This window comes from Colobus angolensis, unplaced genomic scaffold (assembly GCF_000951035.1).
Source record: "Colobus angolensis palliatus isolate OR3802 unplaced genomic scaffold, Cang.pa_1.0 Scaffold1, whole genome shotgun sequence".
In the NCBI taxonomy this organism is placed as follows: domain Eukaryota; kingdom Metazoa; phylum Chordata; class Mammalia; order Primates; family Cercopithecidae; genus Colobus; species Colobus angolensis.
Genome location: NW_012110918.1, coordinates 1,138,706 through 1,159,623, shown reverse-complemented (window position 1 = coordinate 1,159,623; position 20,918 = coordinate 1,138,706). Strand labels below are relative to the sequence as shown.

The following is a 20,918-nucleotide window of genomic DNA, read 5'->3' as shown; positions in this document are numbered from 1 at the left end:
CCAATAACTGTTAGATGAACATAATACCAAAGCATTTTAGTGGAGAGGTTGGTTACTGTGACTGGAAGGTTGAGGGAGAGTGTCATGGAGAAGGTCCTATGTAAGAAAGGAGAGCGGTTCTCTAGCCAGTTCAGAGGAAGGAAGGATGCAGAGGAGCACAGAACAGCATGTGCAAAGGCATGAGTCACAACATGACATGGGACTTTTGGGGAAAATGCCAAGTCATTACTGGAGCACAAGGTCCTGGAAAATTAGTCTAAGATCATATGAGAAGGTTCTTAGATGATCCATGCAAAGGAGGTTGTCTTTAATCTACAGATAAAAGAAATCACAGAACTGTTTTTATATGGGAGTGGAGCTGGGGTGAGATGATCAGATCTGCATTTTAGAGAAACATGCAACAGTTTGGAGAATCAGCTGGAGAAGAAAAATCTAGAAGCATGATGACAACATTAGGTTTCTCTTCCTGTAACAGAAATCAAGGTATGGCCAGGCGGAACTTTGGGAGGCCAAAGCAGGTGGATTGCTTGAGCTCACCTCAAGCGGGTGAATTGCTGAGCCTGGGCTGGGCAACGTGGCAAAAACCTTGTTTTTACAAAAAAAAAAAAATACAAAAATTAGCAGGGCATGGTGGTACATGCCTGTAGTCCCAGCTCCTTGGGAGGTTGAGGTGGAAGGATCGCCTAAGACCAGGAGGTGGAGCCTGAAGTGAGCTGTGGTTGCATCACTGCACTCCAGCCTGGGTGACAGAGTGAGAACCTATCTGAAAAAGAAAGAAATGAGAAGAAAGAGGGGAGGGAAGGGAAGGGGAGGGGAGGGGAGGGGAGGGGAGGGGAAATCAAGATATATTAATCTCCAATCAGAAACCTTGAGTTAGTTTTTCCATTGTCTTCAGAATAAAGCCCAGGTACCTTGGCATAAGCTTCAAAGTCCTAACCACCTTGTCTTCACCTATCTCACTTATCCCCTGCCCACCCCATGACCTCCACCCATACTCTACCCTGTGACAGTCCCGAAGCATGCCACACACAGTCACCCCTGTGCTTCCTGCCCTTTCCCAGGCTAGCCGTTTTTTCTTCCTCTCATCCATCTTGAAAGTTCCTACTCGTTCTTCAGTGTTCCAGTCAAATCTCATCACCTCTGTAAAGGCCTCCATTATCCTGCATCAGTAACATAGGAGTTACTGATGTCTCCTGTTCCCTTCCTGGCCAGTTATATATTTCTGAAGCTCCTTTTTACTCCTCATGTAAAAAGTATAAGCTTTTTTCTTTCAGAAAGCCTAAAGGAAGTCTTTTGATGATGTCACACTCCCTAAGTTTTAATCGAACAAAAATTTCTTTTCTCTCTGCTGTGTAAAGGTGAACAACTCCTGAATGGAGTCAGTGTTTACAATGGTGTTAAGAAATGTTCTGCTGTGAGGTTGTGGGGTCTCGGTTCCCTTTAGCTGGAAGGTGGGGGGATTTATGCACAAAATCTTCATTAGTGTTCATTTGAACTGCCTAAGTAAATCCGGGGTGCACCAGGGGGACAACGGCTGCCTTTGTCATCCTATTTTGTGTTTTGTATAGAATACCATATCTGGCAACTCATGCCTTCTCAAACATAAGGAGATAATTGGTACTTTGAGGGAGACGTTTATCTTATTTATAATTGTCAAGAGTTTAAATATGCAGAAAAGAAAGAGCAGTCATAGCTTGCCTCTTTTGAAAAATGCCTTCAAACCAGGTCAGAACTCTGTCTAAATCAGATACTTGAACGATATTTAACTGAAGGTTAGATGTGGATCTTTTATTTTAGGTTTTGCTTTAAAATAGGAAACTATATGTTTATCAACAAATTAATTTATTCTTAAACTCCCCTATTTGTAGCACTGCTGCTCACCAAAATCTCTCGTGATTAATCTGCTATCTAGACCACTCTATTTCCTATGCGGTGGTGATATTCAAGGCAGGGGATAGAAATAGCCTGGTCTTTCTTTTTTTTTTTTTTTTTTTTTTTTGAGATAGAGTCTCACTCTGTCACCCAGGCTGGAGTGCAGTGGCGCAATCTTGCCTCACTGCAACCGAAATGGCCTGGTCTTCTTGCTTATTTTCCTTGATCTCAGCAGCACCTAACACCTACTTTCCCTCCTACTCTTGGGAACCCCAAAGCCTTGCTCCCCACTCTCCTAACTTTCATCTCATCTCTAGGGCCATTTCTGGTCATTCCCTGCTTCTGCTTCCTTCTCCTGCATCCTAAATGTGGAAGTCCCTTATAGATGAGCCTTGGCTCCTGGGACATTCCTGTTCTCCCCTTTCCCCTTCAGAGAGCTCTTCCATTCCCAGGGCCGCAGCTGCTTCTTCTGGCCTGTGATTCTTGGGTCTCTAGTCCTGCTTTTCTCCTGAGCTCCACTCACATATTTCCTCATGAATGTCTCCTCTGCTTCTCAAACTAAGTACATGCAAACCCCCAAACATACCTTGTGTCCTACCCACACCCAGACCAACTCCCTGTACTGTACCCATTGCCTTGTCTCTGCAGGGACATCACCCTTCTTCTAGGCATATGGCTGAAGCATATATTCTCATATAACTCATCTCTTGTTTCTATTCTACAAAGACAGGTAATTAATCAGCTTCTATTTTATGACCTTCCCATAGCCGTCACCTGAGATCAGATTAGGAGTTCCTCACTTTCCTAGATCACTCCAGCAGCTCCCAGCTGGCCCCCTGAATCCCAGAATCTCCTGTCCTGAGATTTCATCACAATACTTCCAGATCAATCCTCTTCTCTTCTCCACCTCCCAGTAATAAATGGGCACAGTACAAGGTTAGATGTCAGGTTTCAATCGTGGTTCCAACAGTTAACGCACTGTGAACCTATTTCCTTCTCGATGTATGAGTAGATAATGTCTGTCTTCCAAATTGTATGTAAGAATTAAATAGAATCATCACAGTATGTAAAAGATTATGCATCAATTGCTTAATACAGTATCTGGCACATATAAGATGTTCGTAATGTGGGGTTTTCTTTGCTTTTTCTATTTTTTACTACATTCCATCTCAATTTGTTGATATAACCTTTACTACCCTCCATAATTTCAAGGTGCCACCTACCTATTCAACAACAACTTTGTTCAGCCGTTTACTCATTAAAGCAATATTTACTAAGCATTTGCTGTGTTCCGAGTGCTCCAACCTTACTTCTATGTACAAATTGTAAATATCAGGGAGACTCCAAAACCCCCATGAGTCTCTCTGAGTATCAGCCTTATTCTGTAGGTCTTCTTGGGTCTTTTATTAGCAAAGTCAGTTATAAACCTCAAGAGTCTTTCTCCACCTACCCTTTGGTTGGGGTTTTGGTCCTTTGTTGATGAAAACTACCTTTTTTAGGAAGTCTGGCCCCAACCAAAAAGGCCTAGTCACCCTCTTTCTGAGAGGAAGTCAGACATTATAAACAGAAGTGAAAAACACCCTCTCCCTCCCCCAGGTTTTCCCCAAACGCTTTCAGGGATGTACCTTGCAACATAGAGAAGGTGCTTCCTTCCAACTTGTTGAAACTTGGTCCTCCAAATATTCACGTTCTTCAACACGTACCTGTCCAGACTTTCTACATTCAGCCTTTCTCATCCCATGCCTATAGAATTGCTGAACTGTTCACACTGCTTTAGGACCTGTACTAACTCTTCTTTGAAAGAGTGGAGTAGTCATAGTATATATCAACCTAAGGAAAGAAAACATATTAGGAATGTTATTAGTAAGAAGAAAAACATTAGAAATGAGACCAAAATTATATATTCTAGCAAGAAAGGAGCTGGCATTTGGTTTTAGAAGAAAAAGAGGCATGAGTCATTGACTATCTCAACCATATAAAAAGTCTGATAGTGAGTAAACCGGAGAAGCACAGAGGAGGAGAGAACATGATGAAACCAACTCCCCTCCTTCGGGGTGAATCTCTAAGATCCCCTTTGATCTCAGCAGCCCTGTAGGCCCTGGTGTTTGCCTCCGACTTTCTCAGCTTTGAAGCCAGCCTACTTATTAATAGCCACTGTGCTGATTAAGAACTGCAATACTGAGATGACAAAATCTTCTCTTTGTCTTTAGGGAAAGCGTGTGTGATGAGTTTACTCTAGACATTCTGAAGACCTTGTCATTTTGAGACAAAGACTGACTTAACACCAAAGGTTGTAAGCTCTGTCTGATTCGTTCATTCATCAGCAAATATTTGTTGTATTGAGTTGCTACCATGTGCCAGACACCAAGCTAAATGCTGAGGCCGTAGCAGTCAGCAAAACGAACACAGTCCCTACCTAGTGGAGCTCAGTCTAGTTGCAGGGGTCAACCAACTTTCTATAAAGGGCCAGATAACAAATGTTTCAGGGCTTGTGAGCCATACGGTCTCTGTCAAGACTACTCAATACTGCCATTTTCGTGAGAAAGCAATCACAGACAATAAGTAAACAAATGAGCATGGCTGTGTTACAGGAAATCTTTATTTACAAAAACAAGCAGTGTGCCAAATTTGGTCTGCAGGCTGAAGTCTGTTGACCCCTGGTCTAACAGATGCGACACACATAAATGTAAGTGAATGTTTTGCATATTCTGTGTTGTGTCAGTTCAGACCGTTTGGGTTGCAAGGGACAGAAAATCTAACCCAAGCTGAAAAATCCAAGGACAGGGCTAACTTTAGGTATGGATGGATAAAGGGCTCAGTTTATTTTTCTCCACTTCTCAGTTCTTCCCCTGGATTGCCAAAACCCTCAGTTCACTTCTTACTGAGGGTAGCAAGATGGTTGTCATAATTCCAGAATGACATCCACGGGGAAAGTCTGGTGGATGAGAGAGTCTGCATCCTTTGGCTGTCAGTGACTCTGGTTACCTGGACTTGAATCATGTTGCCAGGCCCTAAATAGTTATGGCTCCAGATAATGTGATGTGATGATTGCCTTAGGGTCCTGTCACATACTCTACCCTTGACCCTTGGGTGGGACAGAGAATGGGAGAGGGGTAGATTCCAGTTACCAGAAAACTGGTGAATAATGCTGGAGTAAATGCTGGAATGAATGCTGCTGAATAAAATCTCCGCTACATGTGTCTTGTGAAATTCTAAATGAGTACCTCCCAAGGCCACATTTATTAATAGGAGCTCTGTAATATGGTTTCAGCTTTGCCATCTCCATCAGGAAGTAAAGGGTACTGCTTATATGCAAAATACTGTCCAAAATTTTAATATTCACATGTTTATTTTACATCGCAACCTCAATTTTTTTTCCTGTTACCAGCATTTTATTCAGTTTAGTCTATGCTAGAATATAAATACATAACAATATGTCCTTTCTTGTCATGGGTAATCTTTTACATAACTAAAATTTGTGGCTAGCAGTTTGTATAACAAAAGAAAGCTAAATCTGCCAATTATCGGAAAAGAAGCAAGGTTATAGGAAAATAATACATTTTATATGAATTACAAAGGACAGTTACAATGAAAATCCATTACTCTCCTCTCAACCCAATTTTACAAAATGAAGTTAATATGTATTATTCTGTGAATTGCTAAGAGTACATAAACACTGTGGCCCATTCAAAAGACAGCAGTCAAAGACAAAATGTTATCTTCATGTCATGTACTGTTCTTAGTTCTTTACTGGAGTTGAGCTTCCTTTCATAGTCTTCTTTAGGTGGTAGTAATTTGGCAAGATTTTCATCAAGAAATCCAGCTGTAGTGTCTGGGGCTGCAGTCGCTCAGCCTGCACCCGAAGAAGGCAGTCTGCACCATAGATCACCATATTCTCAGGGATGACTTCAAAAGTATTTAGGTTACAGCAAGCCCCAGTGAGGCAGCCACTTGTCAATATTACATTTCTGCCTACATATGCTTTTAATTCAACGACATTATTATCTCCCATTTTCATGGCTTGGGAATGACAACCAACTTCAAACACATTATTGGTGCCAATGATCATAGGTTTTGGTTCTGGATCTTCAGTGTCAGGAGTGATATTATCCGAGGGAGCATTTATGATAAGGGCCTGTTCTTCGATTAGGTTCCCTTTGGCCCGGCTATTGGCAGTACAATTGGCTATTGCCAATACAATACTATTGGCCCGGCTTCCGCAGTAATTCGTGCTTTAGGATGGATCACTGTCTGAGCTCCTCTTCTGAGTCTTTGCTGCCATAGTACGGCCCCAGTGACAACCTCAATCTTATTCAGAATTTAAGTCTTTGATTCATGAACAAATTCAGACAGTTTATTAGTAAGTTTCTGGTCTTCGACTGTCTTACCCATTTTCTGTCTTTTCTCTATCTGTGAATCCTTAGAGGTGGACTTACCAGACCCTTGTTTTCTTTTTGGTGTCAGAGAATCTTTTGAACTACCTGAAGCTGGATTTAGAGCATCTAAACCTAATTAAAGTGTTAGGTTTGAACCGTTCACTCATGCTAAAGCTGACTTTCTCTCCACGGGTTCAGAAAATGATCCTGAAAATATAACCCTTTCTAGAAACTAGTTCATGCCACCCTTCAAACAACAGAGGTCGGCAACTGTTTCCTGCATCAGCCACCCCCTTGTCTTGGAGTCCCAGGCCCGTTAAGCAGCAGGCTTTACTCCCTTGCGGTGGAACGGTTCCTATGAACGGGGAACGGAGGACTCCTATTGCGCTGCGTGCTTAGTTTGAGAGGATGCCGGTTAGAATAAAGAACCTGAAGAGGAAATGGTATTGAAGAAAGGGGGGAAATGAGTATTTTTAAGATCGTTAAGAAAATTGCAGTTATTTTTACATTTTCACTTTATATTTCAGAATCAAAGTACATGAGCTCTGCAGCAGAGCACCTTTCTTAAAATGGATTTTTCTTGGCAGTTGCTGTGGCAACACATGATACCTTAACCCCAATAAAAATGGAATTTCTTAGAAGGCGGTGCATTTTCTCACCTGTACTACAGCATTTTTTTTGGCATCATCTTTTACTAGTATTTCTTTCATTCCTATTCTTTTTTTTTTTTTCTTTTTGATGGAGTCTCACTCTGTTGCCAGGCTGGAGTGCTGTGGCACAGTCTCGGCTCACTGCAACCTCTACCTCCTGAGTTCAAGTGATTCTCCTGCCTCAGGCTCCCAAGTAGCTGGGACTACAGGTGTGCACCACCACACCTGGCTTATTTTTGTATTTTTCGTAGAGATGGAGTTTCACCATGTTGGCCAGGCTGGTCTCGATCTCCTGACCTCATGATCCACCCACCTCAGCCTCCCAAAGTGCTGGGATTACAGGCATGAGCCACTATACCCAGCCCTCATTCTTATTCTTAAAACCAAAATATACTCATTCCCCTAAAAAGCCTATGCAAAAACATTTGGCTGCATAGAGGCCCATCCTTCAGAAACATCCTCCACATTCCTGTTTATGTTACATCTGATCCCTCCCAGCAAGCCTCCTTCCTGTGCCCAGTTCCTGCCCACCTCCTCTGGCCCTTCACCACCCTTCAGAAGCCCTGTGTCTTTTTGCTGCACTCTTCTTACACCAGATGGCCAATTGCAGTGCCTGCCCTTGTCCACCCTCCCTCAGACTACATGCCATGCTCCAAAGTCACCTCTTGTTCTCCCTCCCCTCCTCCTGCCACCTTCAGTCCCCCCACCAGTCAGACTCACTTTGCTTAACATATTCTGCTAAGCCAGGCATTCAGAGAACAGGTTCTGAATAAACTAATCCACAATGAGTAGAAGTATATGTTATTTTCCCTTAATCCTCCTATGTATTTGTGGAAATCCAGTTGGAAAGAGTTTTGAGCTGAGATCCTTCCCTTAAATTAAGTCATTTACAGTGAAGCAATGGTTCCCCACCCGTGGGCCAGAGTTACTGACAAGGATCCGAGAAGATCCGTATGCACACTGCTATACAATGAATGTTTGTGTCCCCTCCCAAATTCATGTGTTAAATCCCTAATCTCCAATGTGATGGTATTTGGAGGTGGCCTTTGGGAGGTAATTAGATATAGATGAGGTCATGAAGGTAGGTGCCCCATAATGAGATGAATGCCTTTATAAAAAGAGAGAGAGAGACCAAAGCATGTCAAGGAAAGGCCATATGGGGAGGTCCACATACACATTGCTATAAACTGGAAGCAGGAGGAGAGCCCTTGCCAAGAACCTGGCCATGTTGGCACCCTGATCTTGGACTTTCAGCCTCCAGAACTGTGAGAAATATATGCTTATTGATTAAGCCGCTCAATCTATGGTATTTGTTATAGCAGCCCAAACTAAGGCACTCACCAACCATTGTTGGTAGCCTGGATAAACAGGCACTACTGTTTTTCAAATGTATATGGATTGTTTTAAATTATAAAATCTAAATTCATTTCAAATTGATTCTGAATTCATAGGAGCTTTTCATAAGGTACTTTCTCAATCCACAGATACTAAAAAGTATAAAAACATTTCAATGGAGTCCTCAATTAATCATTAATTTAAGCAAATAATTTGCTATAAGGATTTCTAATGTTGAAAATAATTGGAAAAAGCAATAAAGTCTAATGATAGAGAATTGGCTAAATAGAATATATATAAATATAATTCATACTATATACATAATATGAAATATATATAATAAAAATCTCCATTAAGTCATATAATGATAACTAATGTTTATTGAACATTTATTATGTGCAACTCTTATACAAATTTTACAGATATTAAATCATCTAATCTTCACAGTGGCCTTGAAAAATTGTTTTCCTGATAAGGAAACTGAGGTACAGAGAAGTTACTCTTTCTGGAAGCACACAGATTTAAGGGCACAACTCAGACCCAGCTCCAGACACACCAGTTCCAGCGTCTGGGCTCTTAATCCCTACACTTGATTAAATCAAAAGGTTACAAAACAGTCTGTCCTTTTCTACTGGATGGCTCTATTAGGGGATATTACCAGACACCCCCTCAGTTCCAAACGCTCTACAATGATTGATAAAATATAAAAAGAGATCACATTGTGGTTTTGATTTGCATTTTTCTGATCATTAGTGATGTTGAGCATTTTTGGCCATTTGTATACCACCTTACACTCTCAAGAATGGCCATAATCGGCTGGGAGTGGTGGCCCACACCTGTAATCCCAGCACTTTGGGAGGCCGAGGCAGGCGGATCACCTGAGGTCAGGAGTTCCTGATGAAACCCTGTCTCTACTAAAAATATAAAAATGAGTTGGGTGTAGTGGTGGTGCACGCCTTAATCCCAGCTACTCGGGAGGCTGAGGCAGGAGAATCACTTGAACCTGGGAGGCAGAGTTTTGTAGTGAGCCGGATCATGCCACCGCACTTCTGCCTGGGCGACAGAGTGAGACTTCACCATCTCAAAAAAAAAAAGAAAGAAAGAAAAAGAAAGAGGAAGGGAGGGAGGGAGGGAGGGAGGAGAAGGGAAGAAGGAAAGAAGGAAGGAACGACCATAATCAAAAAACTAATAGATGTTGCTGTGGATGCAGTGAAAAGGGAGTATGTTCGCACTGCTGCTGGGAATGTTAACTCGTACAGCCACGACAGAAAACAGTGTGGACATTTCTTAAGGAGCTAAAAGTAGAACTATCACTTGATCCAGCAATCCCATTACTGGGTATCTACCCAGAGGGAAAGAGGTGATTATATGGAAAAGGTACTTGCACATGCATGTTTATGGCCCCACAATTTGCAGTTGCAAAAATGTGGAACCAACCCAAATGCCAATTAATCGATGAGTGGATAAAGAAACTGTGGCCTACATACAATAGAATACTACTTAGCCATAAAAAGGAATGAATTAATGACATTCACAGCAACCTGAATGGAGTTGGAGACTATCACTCTCAGTGAAGTAACTCGGGAATGGAAAACCAAACATCTTATGTTCTCACTCATAAGTGGGAGCTAAGCTATGAGGATGCAAAGGCATGAGAATGACACAATGGACTTTGGGGGCTCAGGGAGAAAGGGTGGGAAGAGGGTGAGGGATAAAAGACTACCAATGGGGTTCAGTGTACACTGCTCGGGCCATGGGTGCACCAAATTCTCACAAATCATCACTGAAATTACTCATGTAACCAAATACCACCTGTTCCCCGAAAACCTCATGGAAATAAAAAATATATACGTAAAATATATATATTTATAGAGAGAAAGAAAGAGAATTAGAAAGATGTAATTTTTTTTAATCTTGGCTCACTGCAACCTCTGCCTCCTGGGTTCAAGCAATTCTCCTGCCTTAGCCTCCCTGAGTAGCTGGAACTACAGGCGCTTGCCACCAGGCTCGGCTAATTTTTTCTTTTCTTTTCTTTTCTTTTTTTTTTTTTGGTATTTGCAGTAGAGAAGAGGTTTCACCATGTTGGCCAGGCTGGTCTTGAACTCTTGCCCACCTTGGCCTCCCAAAGTGCTGGGATTACAGGCAGGAGCCACCACGCCCAGCCAGTATTTGGTATTAAAAGCAAGACGAACATTTCTGTGATGTAGAAACAGAACAGAACCTGAGTGGTGAGTGAGGCCACATCCTCCAGGTACTGAGCCCAGCAGCAGGCAGAGGCAGCTGGAAGGAAACCTGTTAGGGATGACAGAAGTGCTTCTTGCCAGGAAAGTGCCAGGAGCCTGGGTTGCAGCTTGAAAGTAAGGGCTGGTGTGGGGCCCGTTCTTGGGAATGAAGCTGGTGCCTGCCACACTCAAGGCTATGACTTGTCTAAAGGGGAGTCAGTTGGCCCCAACACAGCCTCATCATGAAGGCCTGGCCAAACTCCATCCCCCTGGGTGCCTAGATCTGCACCCTCCCTGACATCACCACAGAGCAGGGACCCCCAATATCCAGAGGTCCAGATGGACACAGTGGCAAAACCCCCCACAACAAGAAAGAAGAATCAGAGAAAAACAAGAAGCATCTTAATTCACAGGGCACTGGTGAATGAATTGAAAGAAAGCAAACATGTCTAGTATTCCAGAGGCCAGGTGACTCTCTGGAGTTGCAGGTTAGGAGGTGAATAGGGCCAGACAGTACAGGGCCTTGTTGGCCATATACAGGATATTAATTTTGATCTTAAAGGTTAAGCAAATTCTGCTTGAAAAGCAAAACCAGCTTACCAATATTGCAGTCATCCAGATGCAAGATGGATGTATCGAACGTATTCTGGACTGGGATGGTTCCAGTGGCAAAATGGAAAGATTCAGGAGACAACATCAATAGAATTCTTACGTAGTTTCCCTTGTTCTCTGCTGAACTGACCCCAGAAATGCTTGTTGGGCTTCGTAAAGTAATATTAGGCACACTTTTTTTTTTTTTTTTTTTTTTTTTGAGACAGGGTCTCGTTCAGTTGCCCAGGCTGGGTACAGTAGCACAAACATAGCTCACTGCAGCCTGGATCTCCTGGGCTCAAGCGACCCTCCCGCCTCAGACTCTCAAGTAGCTGGGACCACAGATGCATGCCACCACGCTCAGCAGATTTTTTTTTTTAATTTTCAGTAGAAATGAGGTCTCATTATGTTGCCCAGGCTGGTCTTGAACTCCTGAGTTCAAGCGATACTCCTGCCTCAGCCTCCCAAAGTGCTGGGATTAGAGGCATGAGCCACCACACCTGGCCTCAGGCACACTTATTTTCCTGAACTGCTTCACCCTTACCTCAAAATATGATAATAAATGACAATGCAGAGACATATAAACAACTACTGTAGCATAAACCAGTGGCAGTGCAATAGGAGGTTCCTCTTTTCTCAGCTCCTCAAAAGACAATTCTGTGCTGGTCACATTGGAGCTTGCAATAAAATAACTTGCATTTGAGGCCTGTGCCTAAGCTGATTGCACAGAGCTGTACATTTCAATCTTAGTTTTTGTTTTATTGTAAACGAGATGACATATTTGACATGGTTTTGACATATGGACATCACTGGTTGATACAGTGTTTGTTTGTTTGTTTTGAGACAGACTCTCACTCTGTTGCCCAGGCTGGAGTTCAGTGGCGCAATGTTGGCTCGCTGCAACCTCCACCTCCTGGCTTCAAGCGATTCTTCTGCCTCAGCCTCCCGAGTAGCTGGGATTACAGGCACCTGCCACCATGCCTGGCTAATTTTTGTGTTTTTAGTGGAGACAGAGTTTCACTGTGTTGGCTAGGCTGGTCTTGAACTACTGACCTCAGGTGATCCACCAGCCTCGGCCTCCCAGAGTGCTGGGATTACAGGCATGAGCCAACATGCCCAGTCAATACGGTGTTTTTTTGAATAAAAACATCATAAAATATGTTTTAGTTCTCCCTTCACTATTTTTAATGAAATTACAGGCTGGGCGCGGTGGCTCAAGCCTGTAATCCCAGCACTTTGGGAGGCCGAGATGGGCGGATCACGAGGTCAGGAGATCGAGACCATCCTGGCTAACACGGTGAAAACCCCGTCTCTACTAAAAATACAAAAAATTAGCTGGGCGAGGTGGCGGGCGCCTGTAGTCCCAGCTACTAGGGAGGCTGAGGCAGGAGAATGGTGCAAACCCGGGAGGTGGAGCTTGCAGTGAGCTGAGATCCAGCCACTGCGCTCCAGCCTGGGCGACAGAGCGAGACTCCGTCTCAGAAAAAAAAAAAAAAAGAGAGAAATGAAATTACAGATTTTCAAGGCTCCCTTTTTCCAATGTCACTTTGAATTTTTATCTCTAGGGACCCCTTGGCTCAAGTCAACTGCACATTCCATACACTTTGTAGTCTCTTATTTATGCAAATGAGCATTTGTCTGATTACCCATCATTTCAGTTTTACTTGATTGGAACATGAAACTCTAGTTAGGGATGGTCTTGGTCTTCACAGTTTACTTTAAAAGTTAAGGGAATCATAGTGTCAGTGCCATGCCTTGGAGGGAAGAGCAGGCAGACTGTTGCCACGGAGCAGGGCACGGCCTGTTAGTCACGTGGGCACCATGTTATAAAGACCCCATTTCCACTCAGCTTACAGGAGTCTTATTACTAATTATAGAAATGTCATTATCACAATGTCCTGAGTGGGTTTCCTAATTTTATTTTGCTAAGGGAAAGAAGATGAAGGAAGGTAGAGAGAGAAGTAACCGTGGTGGAGAGAGGGAAGCCCCTCTCTTTGGTGCGATGTGGTTGAGGGACATGGAAGAGCACGTAATTATCCACAGTGCTTTTTGAGGATCGTGGGAATGGAGAGAGGATGGAAATGAGTCACAGCAGAACAGCATTTGAATACCTTAGTGTTTAATAGACATCACACTGGTATAATAAGATACTTTATGCTAATGAATTTAATATTCAAATATAATGATAAAATACATGTATGTGTAAAACTTTTGATCTTGAATCAAAGGAATTGTGTGTCCATCAAACCCTTTGCTTAACTCCACTCAATCTCGTCTTGCTTCATGGTCTGTTGTAAGGCCAGATTGTTTCGGCAGTTCCAAATTCATGAATAGTCCATAAGTAAAAGTTCTCATTACCTCATTGTTTCCCCTTAAACACAGCCTGGGTCAGAGGTGGGGATAGAAAAGCAGTAGCAAAAGCCAGGCATGGTGGCTTATGCCTATTATCTTAGCACTTTGGGAGGCCAAGGCATGAGGATCACTTGAGCCCCAGAGTTTGAGACCAGCCTAGGCAACATAGTGAGAAACTATCCATACGGGGGAAAAAAAAATTAGCTGGGCATGGTGGCACACACCTGTAGTCCCAGCTACTCGGGAGGCTGAGGCAGGAGGATTGCTTGAGCCTCGGGAGGTTGAGGCTGCAGTGAGCCGTGATTGTGCCATGGCACTCCAGCCTAGGTGATAGAACAAGACCCTGTCTCTTAAAAAATAAAATTAAATAAAAATAAAAAAATAAAATTTAAAAAAAAGGCCAGGCAGAGTGGCTCATGCCTGTAATCTCAGCACTTTGGGAGGCCAAGGAAGGTGGATCACCTGAGGTCGAGAGTTTGAGACCAGCCTGACCAACATGGAGAAACCTCGTCTCTACTAAAAATACAGAATTAGCCAGGAATGGTGGTGCATGCCTGTAATCCCAGCTACTCTGGAGGCTGAGGCAGGAGAATCACTTGAACCTGGGAGGCAGAGGTTGCGGTGAGCCGAGATCGTGCCATTGCACTCCAGCCTGGGCAATAAGAGCAAAACTCAGTCTCAATAAAAAAGGTCACAAGAATCAAGAGTGATATATAGGAATATAAACTATTTCTTTTTCTTTTGTCATTTTGCCATATGACAAATTTACATGTATCCTTCACTGGTTAGATTTTGAATATGTGCTTCTTTGGGGTATTTGTGGAACTTTCAGGTCAGACATGTATATTGCATTTGTAGAGGTTTTCTCCAGTTGGTCATATATAAATCCGTAGTAAGCTAAAATTTTAAAATCAGTAGGAAGGTGTGGGGAGTCCTCTGGAACCAGTTGTTGTTTTCATGGTTGTCACTTTTTTAAAAAGACTGATGACTAGATGGATGTCTGGAAGCACTGCAGTTCAATACCCCATCCCCTGGCCCTGGCCCCTGTTGTGCTGGTGAAAGCACTAGAACGTGGTAGCAAAGACTCCTCTAATGCACGTGTCTCTGGCATTCTCTTCCCCCTGGGGTGGACAAATCAGCTCAGCATTTAGAAGGATTATTTGAGAAACTGTAGAGCAAAGTGGGCAATAATATGTGTTTGAGAGTCAGACTACCTGAGTTCAAATCATGTTTTACCTCTCTGTGCTTCCCTCATTGGGTCGTCAGAAGGATTAAGTCCATATAAAACATGTAGAGTCAATACAGAAAGTCCTCAGTAAATGTTTGCTGGTGGTAACTTTATTAAGCTCATAGAATGAAAACAGATTGGTTAAAGTTTTTCATGACTTTATTAAAGTAACAGGATTCAGCTTTATATAATGATTTTTAAATTCAGCATTTGAGCTTAAGGATTCAGGGTAGTAATATTTTCCCAGTTGACGGTCTCACTCATACATGAGGTAATTTCATATTTTCCAGAGGCTTATTTTAAATTCATTCAAATTCACTGAAATCACAAAAACAAAGAATAAAGGAATAGACAGGAAGTATAAATGCACGAATCTTCAATAAATGTTGGAAAATGTAACTTCTGAATTTGAAAAGTGATGGAAGGAATAATGGTGATCAAAGAGCAACCTTGGACACACCCAATCTTCTACTCTCAATGGCCTAGCCTCCTAGTAGAGAGAAACCATCATATGTGTATAGTGGGCAGGGCGGAAGGAAGGAGAGTCAGGAGAAACCAGCCATGAGCATGAACCAAAGGGCTTAAGTACTTGGCTGTGACCTCCAAAGTGCTTGAAAACTGAGGGACATAGGCCCCCAGAGCAAATGAAATCATAGATTTGGTCAAAGAGTAACGAAGACAACAAAACCAAATCATAGCTGTGGCCTGACCCCAGCTACCCCCGCCACACTTCAACTCTCAGCAAATAGCTGGTTCCATTCAAAAATGAGGTGTAATTTTTCTTTTGGAAAAAGGAACTAGCATATGATCTTTGCTGGATTAAAAGAGAGGAGAAGAAAGAATGTAAGCAAATAATGTTCTGTATATCAAATGGAAAATTACAGTAGGAAAGTTCAGACTAATTACAGTTCTTTATAACAGCTCTTCACAGTGTCAAAGCATTCACAAAACACATTTAGACATCTCTCTCTCAAGGAAAATGGTGGAGGGCGATAGAGAAGTAGGAAAAAGAAGAGACATATTTAAAGATGATATAAGTCAACAGACAGATGAAAAGTGATCTCTCAGAGCTTAGGAAAAATGGTAGACAAAAGCAAAAGATTGAAACCATAGTAGATGAAACAAAATAGGAAAATCATCACTAAAACCATCCAAGGAAATATAGTAATTAGGCTAGAGGCTATTATATAAAATGAAATGAAAATATAAAATAGATATAAAATGATAAGAGTTTGGTGCAGTGATGCATGCATGTAATTCCAACTACTCAGGAGGCTGAGGCAGGAAGATCGGTTGAGTCCAGGAGTTGGAGACCAGCCTGGGCAACATAGCAAGACCCTGTCTCAAAATAAAATGATATGAAAGTAAAAATAATGATAGAGAAAATGTTATGGGAGATTGTCAAAGAAGAGCCAACATTCGCAAAATTTTTGTCTCTGAAGAAGAGAACCAACAGGAAAAGATATATATATATATGTATATAGTCAAATACAAATAATCCTTCTAACAAAGGAAACTTTTGTTCAAATAATGGAATGTAAAGGTAGAAAAGGCACACACAATGTCTCAGGAAAATTAATATAAAATAGTTAGTATCAAAGCATTTCTTCTGAGGTCAGAAGTTACTAAATGAAGGAAAAAGAAAATCATAGCATCCAAGCAGAAAAAGAAAGTTATATTCAACATGAAAAAAATCAGATTGGCCTCAGACTTTACCATGGCAATATGTAATGCCAGAAAACACTGGAGAAATGTTCTGAGGGGCTCAAGTAATCCTCCCACCTCAGCCTCCCAAGTAGTTGGGACTATAGGTGCACACCACCATGCCTAGCTAACTTGATCTTTGTGTTCACAAAGTTATGAGAGAAAGAAAGTGGGATTGAAGCAGTTTTATACCCAGCAAAGTTGTCTTTTAAATATAAAGGCAATGGATAGGTTCTTTTTTTTACTGTGAATATACTTTATAATTTGTGTTTACAGTTGAAATTCTGGAAATTCAAAATCAACATCTTTGCCCATGAGCTTCTTATAAACACCAGAAAAAGTTTTGACCTTGTGTTCCATATTGTTCTTCTGTGCTTTGTCCAAATGAACCTTTATGAGTTGGCTGCCATCCAGTTTCATGTGAGAAGACCAAATCCTCAAGGACTGCATTGTAAATGCAACCGAGCTAAGCCATCTCCAGCTTCAGAAGACCCTGGAAAATGCCAGACTTGAACTTGTCTGGCTTCTCATCATTGTGCTTCACCATCTTGGCAGTCAAATGGAACATGGCCTTCTTGCTGAGTGCCAGCTTAGGAAAACAGATAGACATTCTAAACAGATAAGGATGTAAGAAATAGTGCATGCCCCAGTTCCCCCAGCTATGGCCATTTTCTGGTCCCTAGCGCAACCATAGCTGAAGAACAACTGCAAGTTGAATTGTTCATGAAGGCTGGCAGTGATGGGGTCAAGATTGGGAACTGCCCCTTCTCCTAGAGACTGTTCATGGTGCTGTGGTTCAAGGGAGTCACCTTCAGTGTCACCATCATTGACACCAAGAGGCAGACCGTGACAGTCTGGAAGTTGTACCCAGAAGGGCAGCTCCCATTCCTGCTGTATGGCATGGAAGAGCACAAGGACACCAACAAGACTGAGGAATTTCTGTAGGCAGTGCTGTGCCCTCCCAGGTACCCCAAGCTGGCAGCTCTGAACCCTGAGTCCAATACAGCTGAGCTGGACATATTTGCCAGATTTTCTGCTTACATCAAAAATTCAAACCCAGCACTAAATGACAGTCTGGAGAAGGGACTCCTGAAAGCCCTGAAGGTTTTAGACAATTACTTGACATCCCCTGACCCAGAAGAAGTGGATGAAACCAGTGCTGAAGATGAAGGCATCTCTCAGAGGAAGTTTCTGGATGGCAATGAGCTCACCCTGGCTGACTGCAAACTGTTGTCAAAGCTCCACATAGTACAAGTGGTGTGTAAGAAGTGCCGAGGGGCCGGGTGTCATGGCTCATGCCTGTAATTCCAGCACTTTGGGAGGCTAAGGTGGGCAGATCACTTGAGGTCAGGAGTTCAAGACCAGCCTGGCCTACAAGTTGAAACCCCATCTCTACTAAAAAAAAAATAATAATAATACAAAAAAAAATTAGCCAGGTGTGGTGGTATGTACTTGTAATCCCAGCTACTCAGGAGGCTGAGGCAAAAGAATTGCTGGAACCTGGGAGGCAGAGATTACAGTGAGGCAAAATCACGCCATTGCACTCCAGCCTGGGCGACAGAGTGAGATGCCATCTCAAAAGAAAAAAAAAAAAGTATCGGGGATTCACCATCCCTGAGGCCTTCCGTGGCGTGCATCGGTACTTGAGCAATGCCTATGCTCAGGAAAAATCTGCCTCCACCTGTCCAGATGATGAGATCAAGCTTGCCTATGAGCAAGGGTCCAAGACCCTGAAATAAGCCCCTCTTGGGACTCCTTCAGCCCCCTCCATTTTCTCCACAAAGGCCCTGGTGGTTTCCACATTATTACCCAATGGACACACTCCAGAATGACCAGTGGGCAGGGAACCCTGGAGCATTTGTCCCGGGATGGTGTGGGGAAGAGGGGATGAGGGAAAGAAATAGGGAGCCTGGGTAAGATTTTTACTGTGGGGTGGGATGGGTAGGACAACGTATTTCAGTAATAAAACATAGAATAAAATTTGTTTAAAAAGGGAATAGGGCGTGCATGAGTTGTTTTTAAAAGAGTTGAAACTCAGACTTCCAGAGCCAGTGTTGAGTGATAGAAAAAAAACAATAATCTATATATAACCCACAAACCCTCAATAAATGTTACCCTGAGGTCTGGTTTATAAAGCATGTGTTTTGCTTTGCATTTTTCCTTCGTTTGAGTCAGCTAACTGACTCAAGTATGTGAGTAGCTGGAACTGGCTCACTTGGAAGTAAGTTGAAGAAGAGAAGATGAGAAAAATCAATAGATAGGAGAATCAACAGATATTTCATCAGCAAAGACTTTGCATCTGTGGGAGAGATCATATTTTATTATTTCTTTTTTTCCTTTAAGTATAAGTCACAGGATTATAGCATATCCCAAAAAAAAACACTTTGCCAAAAATTAAAAATTTGTATTCTAGAACAGTGGCCACAGGATTTTAGTAGGTGATGAAATGAATTGTTAAGCACATTTCTTCCTTAATTCAGTTTAGTGTAAGAAAAGTTGGGTCTTAAAGACCATTCATTTTAAATTATCTTCAGCAAATTGATAGGCTTATCCAACTCAACTCAGTTGTGCACAATTTTCATAGTATATTGCCTATTTCCAGGTGTGTGTGATGAATCACTTGGTATGATACACTGCAACTCAGCTTTAATGTTTGGTTAAGTCACGCACAGCACATGCAACAGATTTTAAAAATAATTAATTCTATAATATCTCATAGTAGGAGGAAGAGAAATGCAGAAACACAGCTGGAAAAAGGCACCAATATCTACACATGCATATTCATGCCTCATCCATGCACATCATCCTGCTCAGGCATATTCTTCCAAAGGCTTTTCTTCTACCCTCTCTCTCACTCCTTTAGCCTTGAGAGAGATGAATGGGATGAGCCACCAACCTGTTTTTTTTTACTAGCCCAGTGAGCATCAGTTAGTTAAACACAGGCCCGACAGTATTCAGGAGGCAGAAGGGAACCAGGAACCTTCCTATGCCCAGTGCACTCTACCTGTCTACTTGTGTCAAAGGGGGTTGGAGACATCGCTATGCAGATTCTCCTTCATTCATGTCTTCATGATCGTATGAATCACACTTAGTGCCCCAACTACCTGTCAGTTTGGGGGAGTAGGGATTTTTTGGGGGGTTTTTGGGGACAAAGTCTCACTCTGTCACCCAGACTGGAGTGCAGTGGCCTGATCTTGGCTCACTGCAGGTTTGACCTCCTGGGCTCAAAGGATCCTCCCACCTCAGCCTCCCAGGTAGCTGAGACTACAGATGTGCACCACCATGCCCAGCTAATTTTTATATATTTTTTAGAGATGCCCAGGCTGGTCTCAAACTCCTGGGCTCAAGTGATCTGCCCACCTCAGCCTCCGAAAGTGTTGGGACTACAGGCGTGAGCCACCACACCCTCAAGGAGTATTTTAATCAAAGCAGGGACATGCTATGAGTTGTCCTCAGATCACAGCTTAGTATGGTTGGAGTTCACATCCTGATCAAGGAGAGGCTGCAGGGCTAGCATAGTGGGGAACCTCATGAGTGAAGAGGAGAAAACAATTATTTTACTTATCAGATGCTGAAAATTGTGTTCACAAGGATTTTAAAGAAAGCATTGTTACAGGGACTGTCTCTCTCAGAGTCACAGGGTCAGGCTGGGTAGCCTTTTGAGTTTTTAACCCTTCTTCTTATTTCATCTTTATTGTCTGGTTTCTGACCGTATGTAACAAACCTTTCATTGTGATGAACAGATACTATTCTGGGACTTCTTAAATTCAAAACAATCATTTATGTGGTAAAAAGATAACTCTTAATTTTTTTCCAATTTAGATAACTTACATACGACAAGAATATGAAACAAAATTGAAAGGGTTGATGCCAGCATCCCTAAGACAAGAACTTGAAGACACCATTTCCTCCCTAAAATCACAGGTAATTACTAGAATCAAGGCATTTTCCAAGGATTAGGTGATATGCATACTCTGAAAAGAAACTTGCAAATAAATCTGATTCCAAATTGATGCCAGAAATCAATGTGATGTCATTGTAAAACTTGCTACTCAGGATAAATTGTTTTCTTTTTTTTTAAAAATTTTTTTCTTGTTTAACAACTCATTGTCTCAATAAGAATTTCTTTGAAGCACCCTTAAAATTGAAAAGTTTAGTCAGTTGTAACATCAATTCATTTACAGTCTACCTTTCAGTATACCCTCATTCTTTTATTCTTGGTTTCAGGTCCGAAATGCCATCACTTAGCATATGGCTGATTCCTCACTGTGTAGAAGTGCAAAGAAATTGAAAGCACAGTTATGTTAGAAGCACTTTTATTCTGGTGTATTTTATATGGTCGTTAGAGATAACAAGATACATTCTATGTTCAAGGCAAAATAATGACAAGGTATTCAAACAATTAGGTTAAATAGTTGTTGAAACGTATGGTTCTTGGCTGGGTGTGGTGGCTCATGCCTATAATCCTAGCGCTTTGGGAGGCCGAGGCAGGCAGACCTTTTGAGGTCAGGAGTTTGAGACCAGCCTAGCCAACGTGGCAAAATCCCGTCTCTACTAAAAATACAAAAATTAGCTGGGCATGGTGGCC

General features: G+C 42.2%; 1 protein-coding gene and 1 pseudogene across 3 annotated transcripts in view; both read left to right on the top strand.

Moving 5' to 3' along the window:
* The window catches only part of CEP112 (centrosomal protein 112kDa), a 567,477-nt gene that overhangs the window by 541,559 nt on the left and 5,000 nt on the right, over nt 1-20,918 (top strand). For all 3 annotated transcript variants that reach the window (XM_011944093.1, XM_011944768.1, XM_011945463.1), the window contains one exon: nt 20,153-20,254. In XM_011944093.1, the coding sequence (XP_011799483.1) occupies nt 20,153-20,254 (102 nt within the window). The remainder of the gene's footprint in view (nt 1-20,152; nt 20,255-20,918) is intronic.
* LOC105512233 lies at nt 17,027-18,069 on the top strand (annotated as a pseudogene).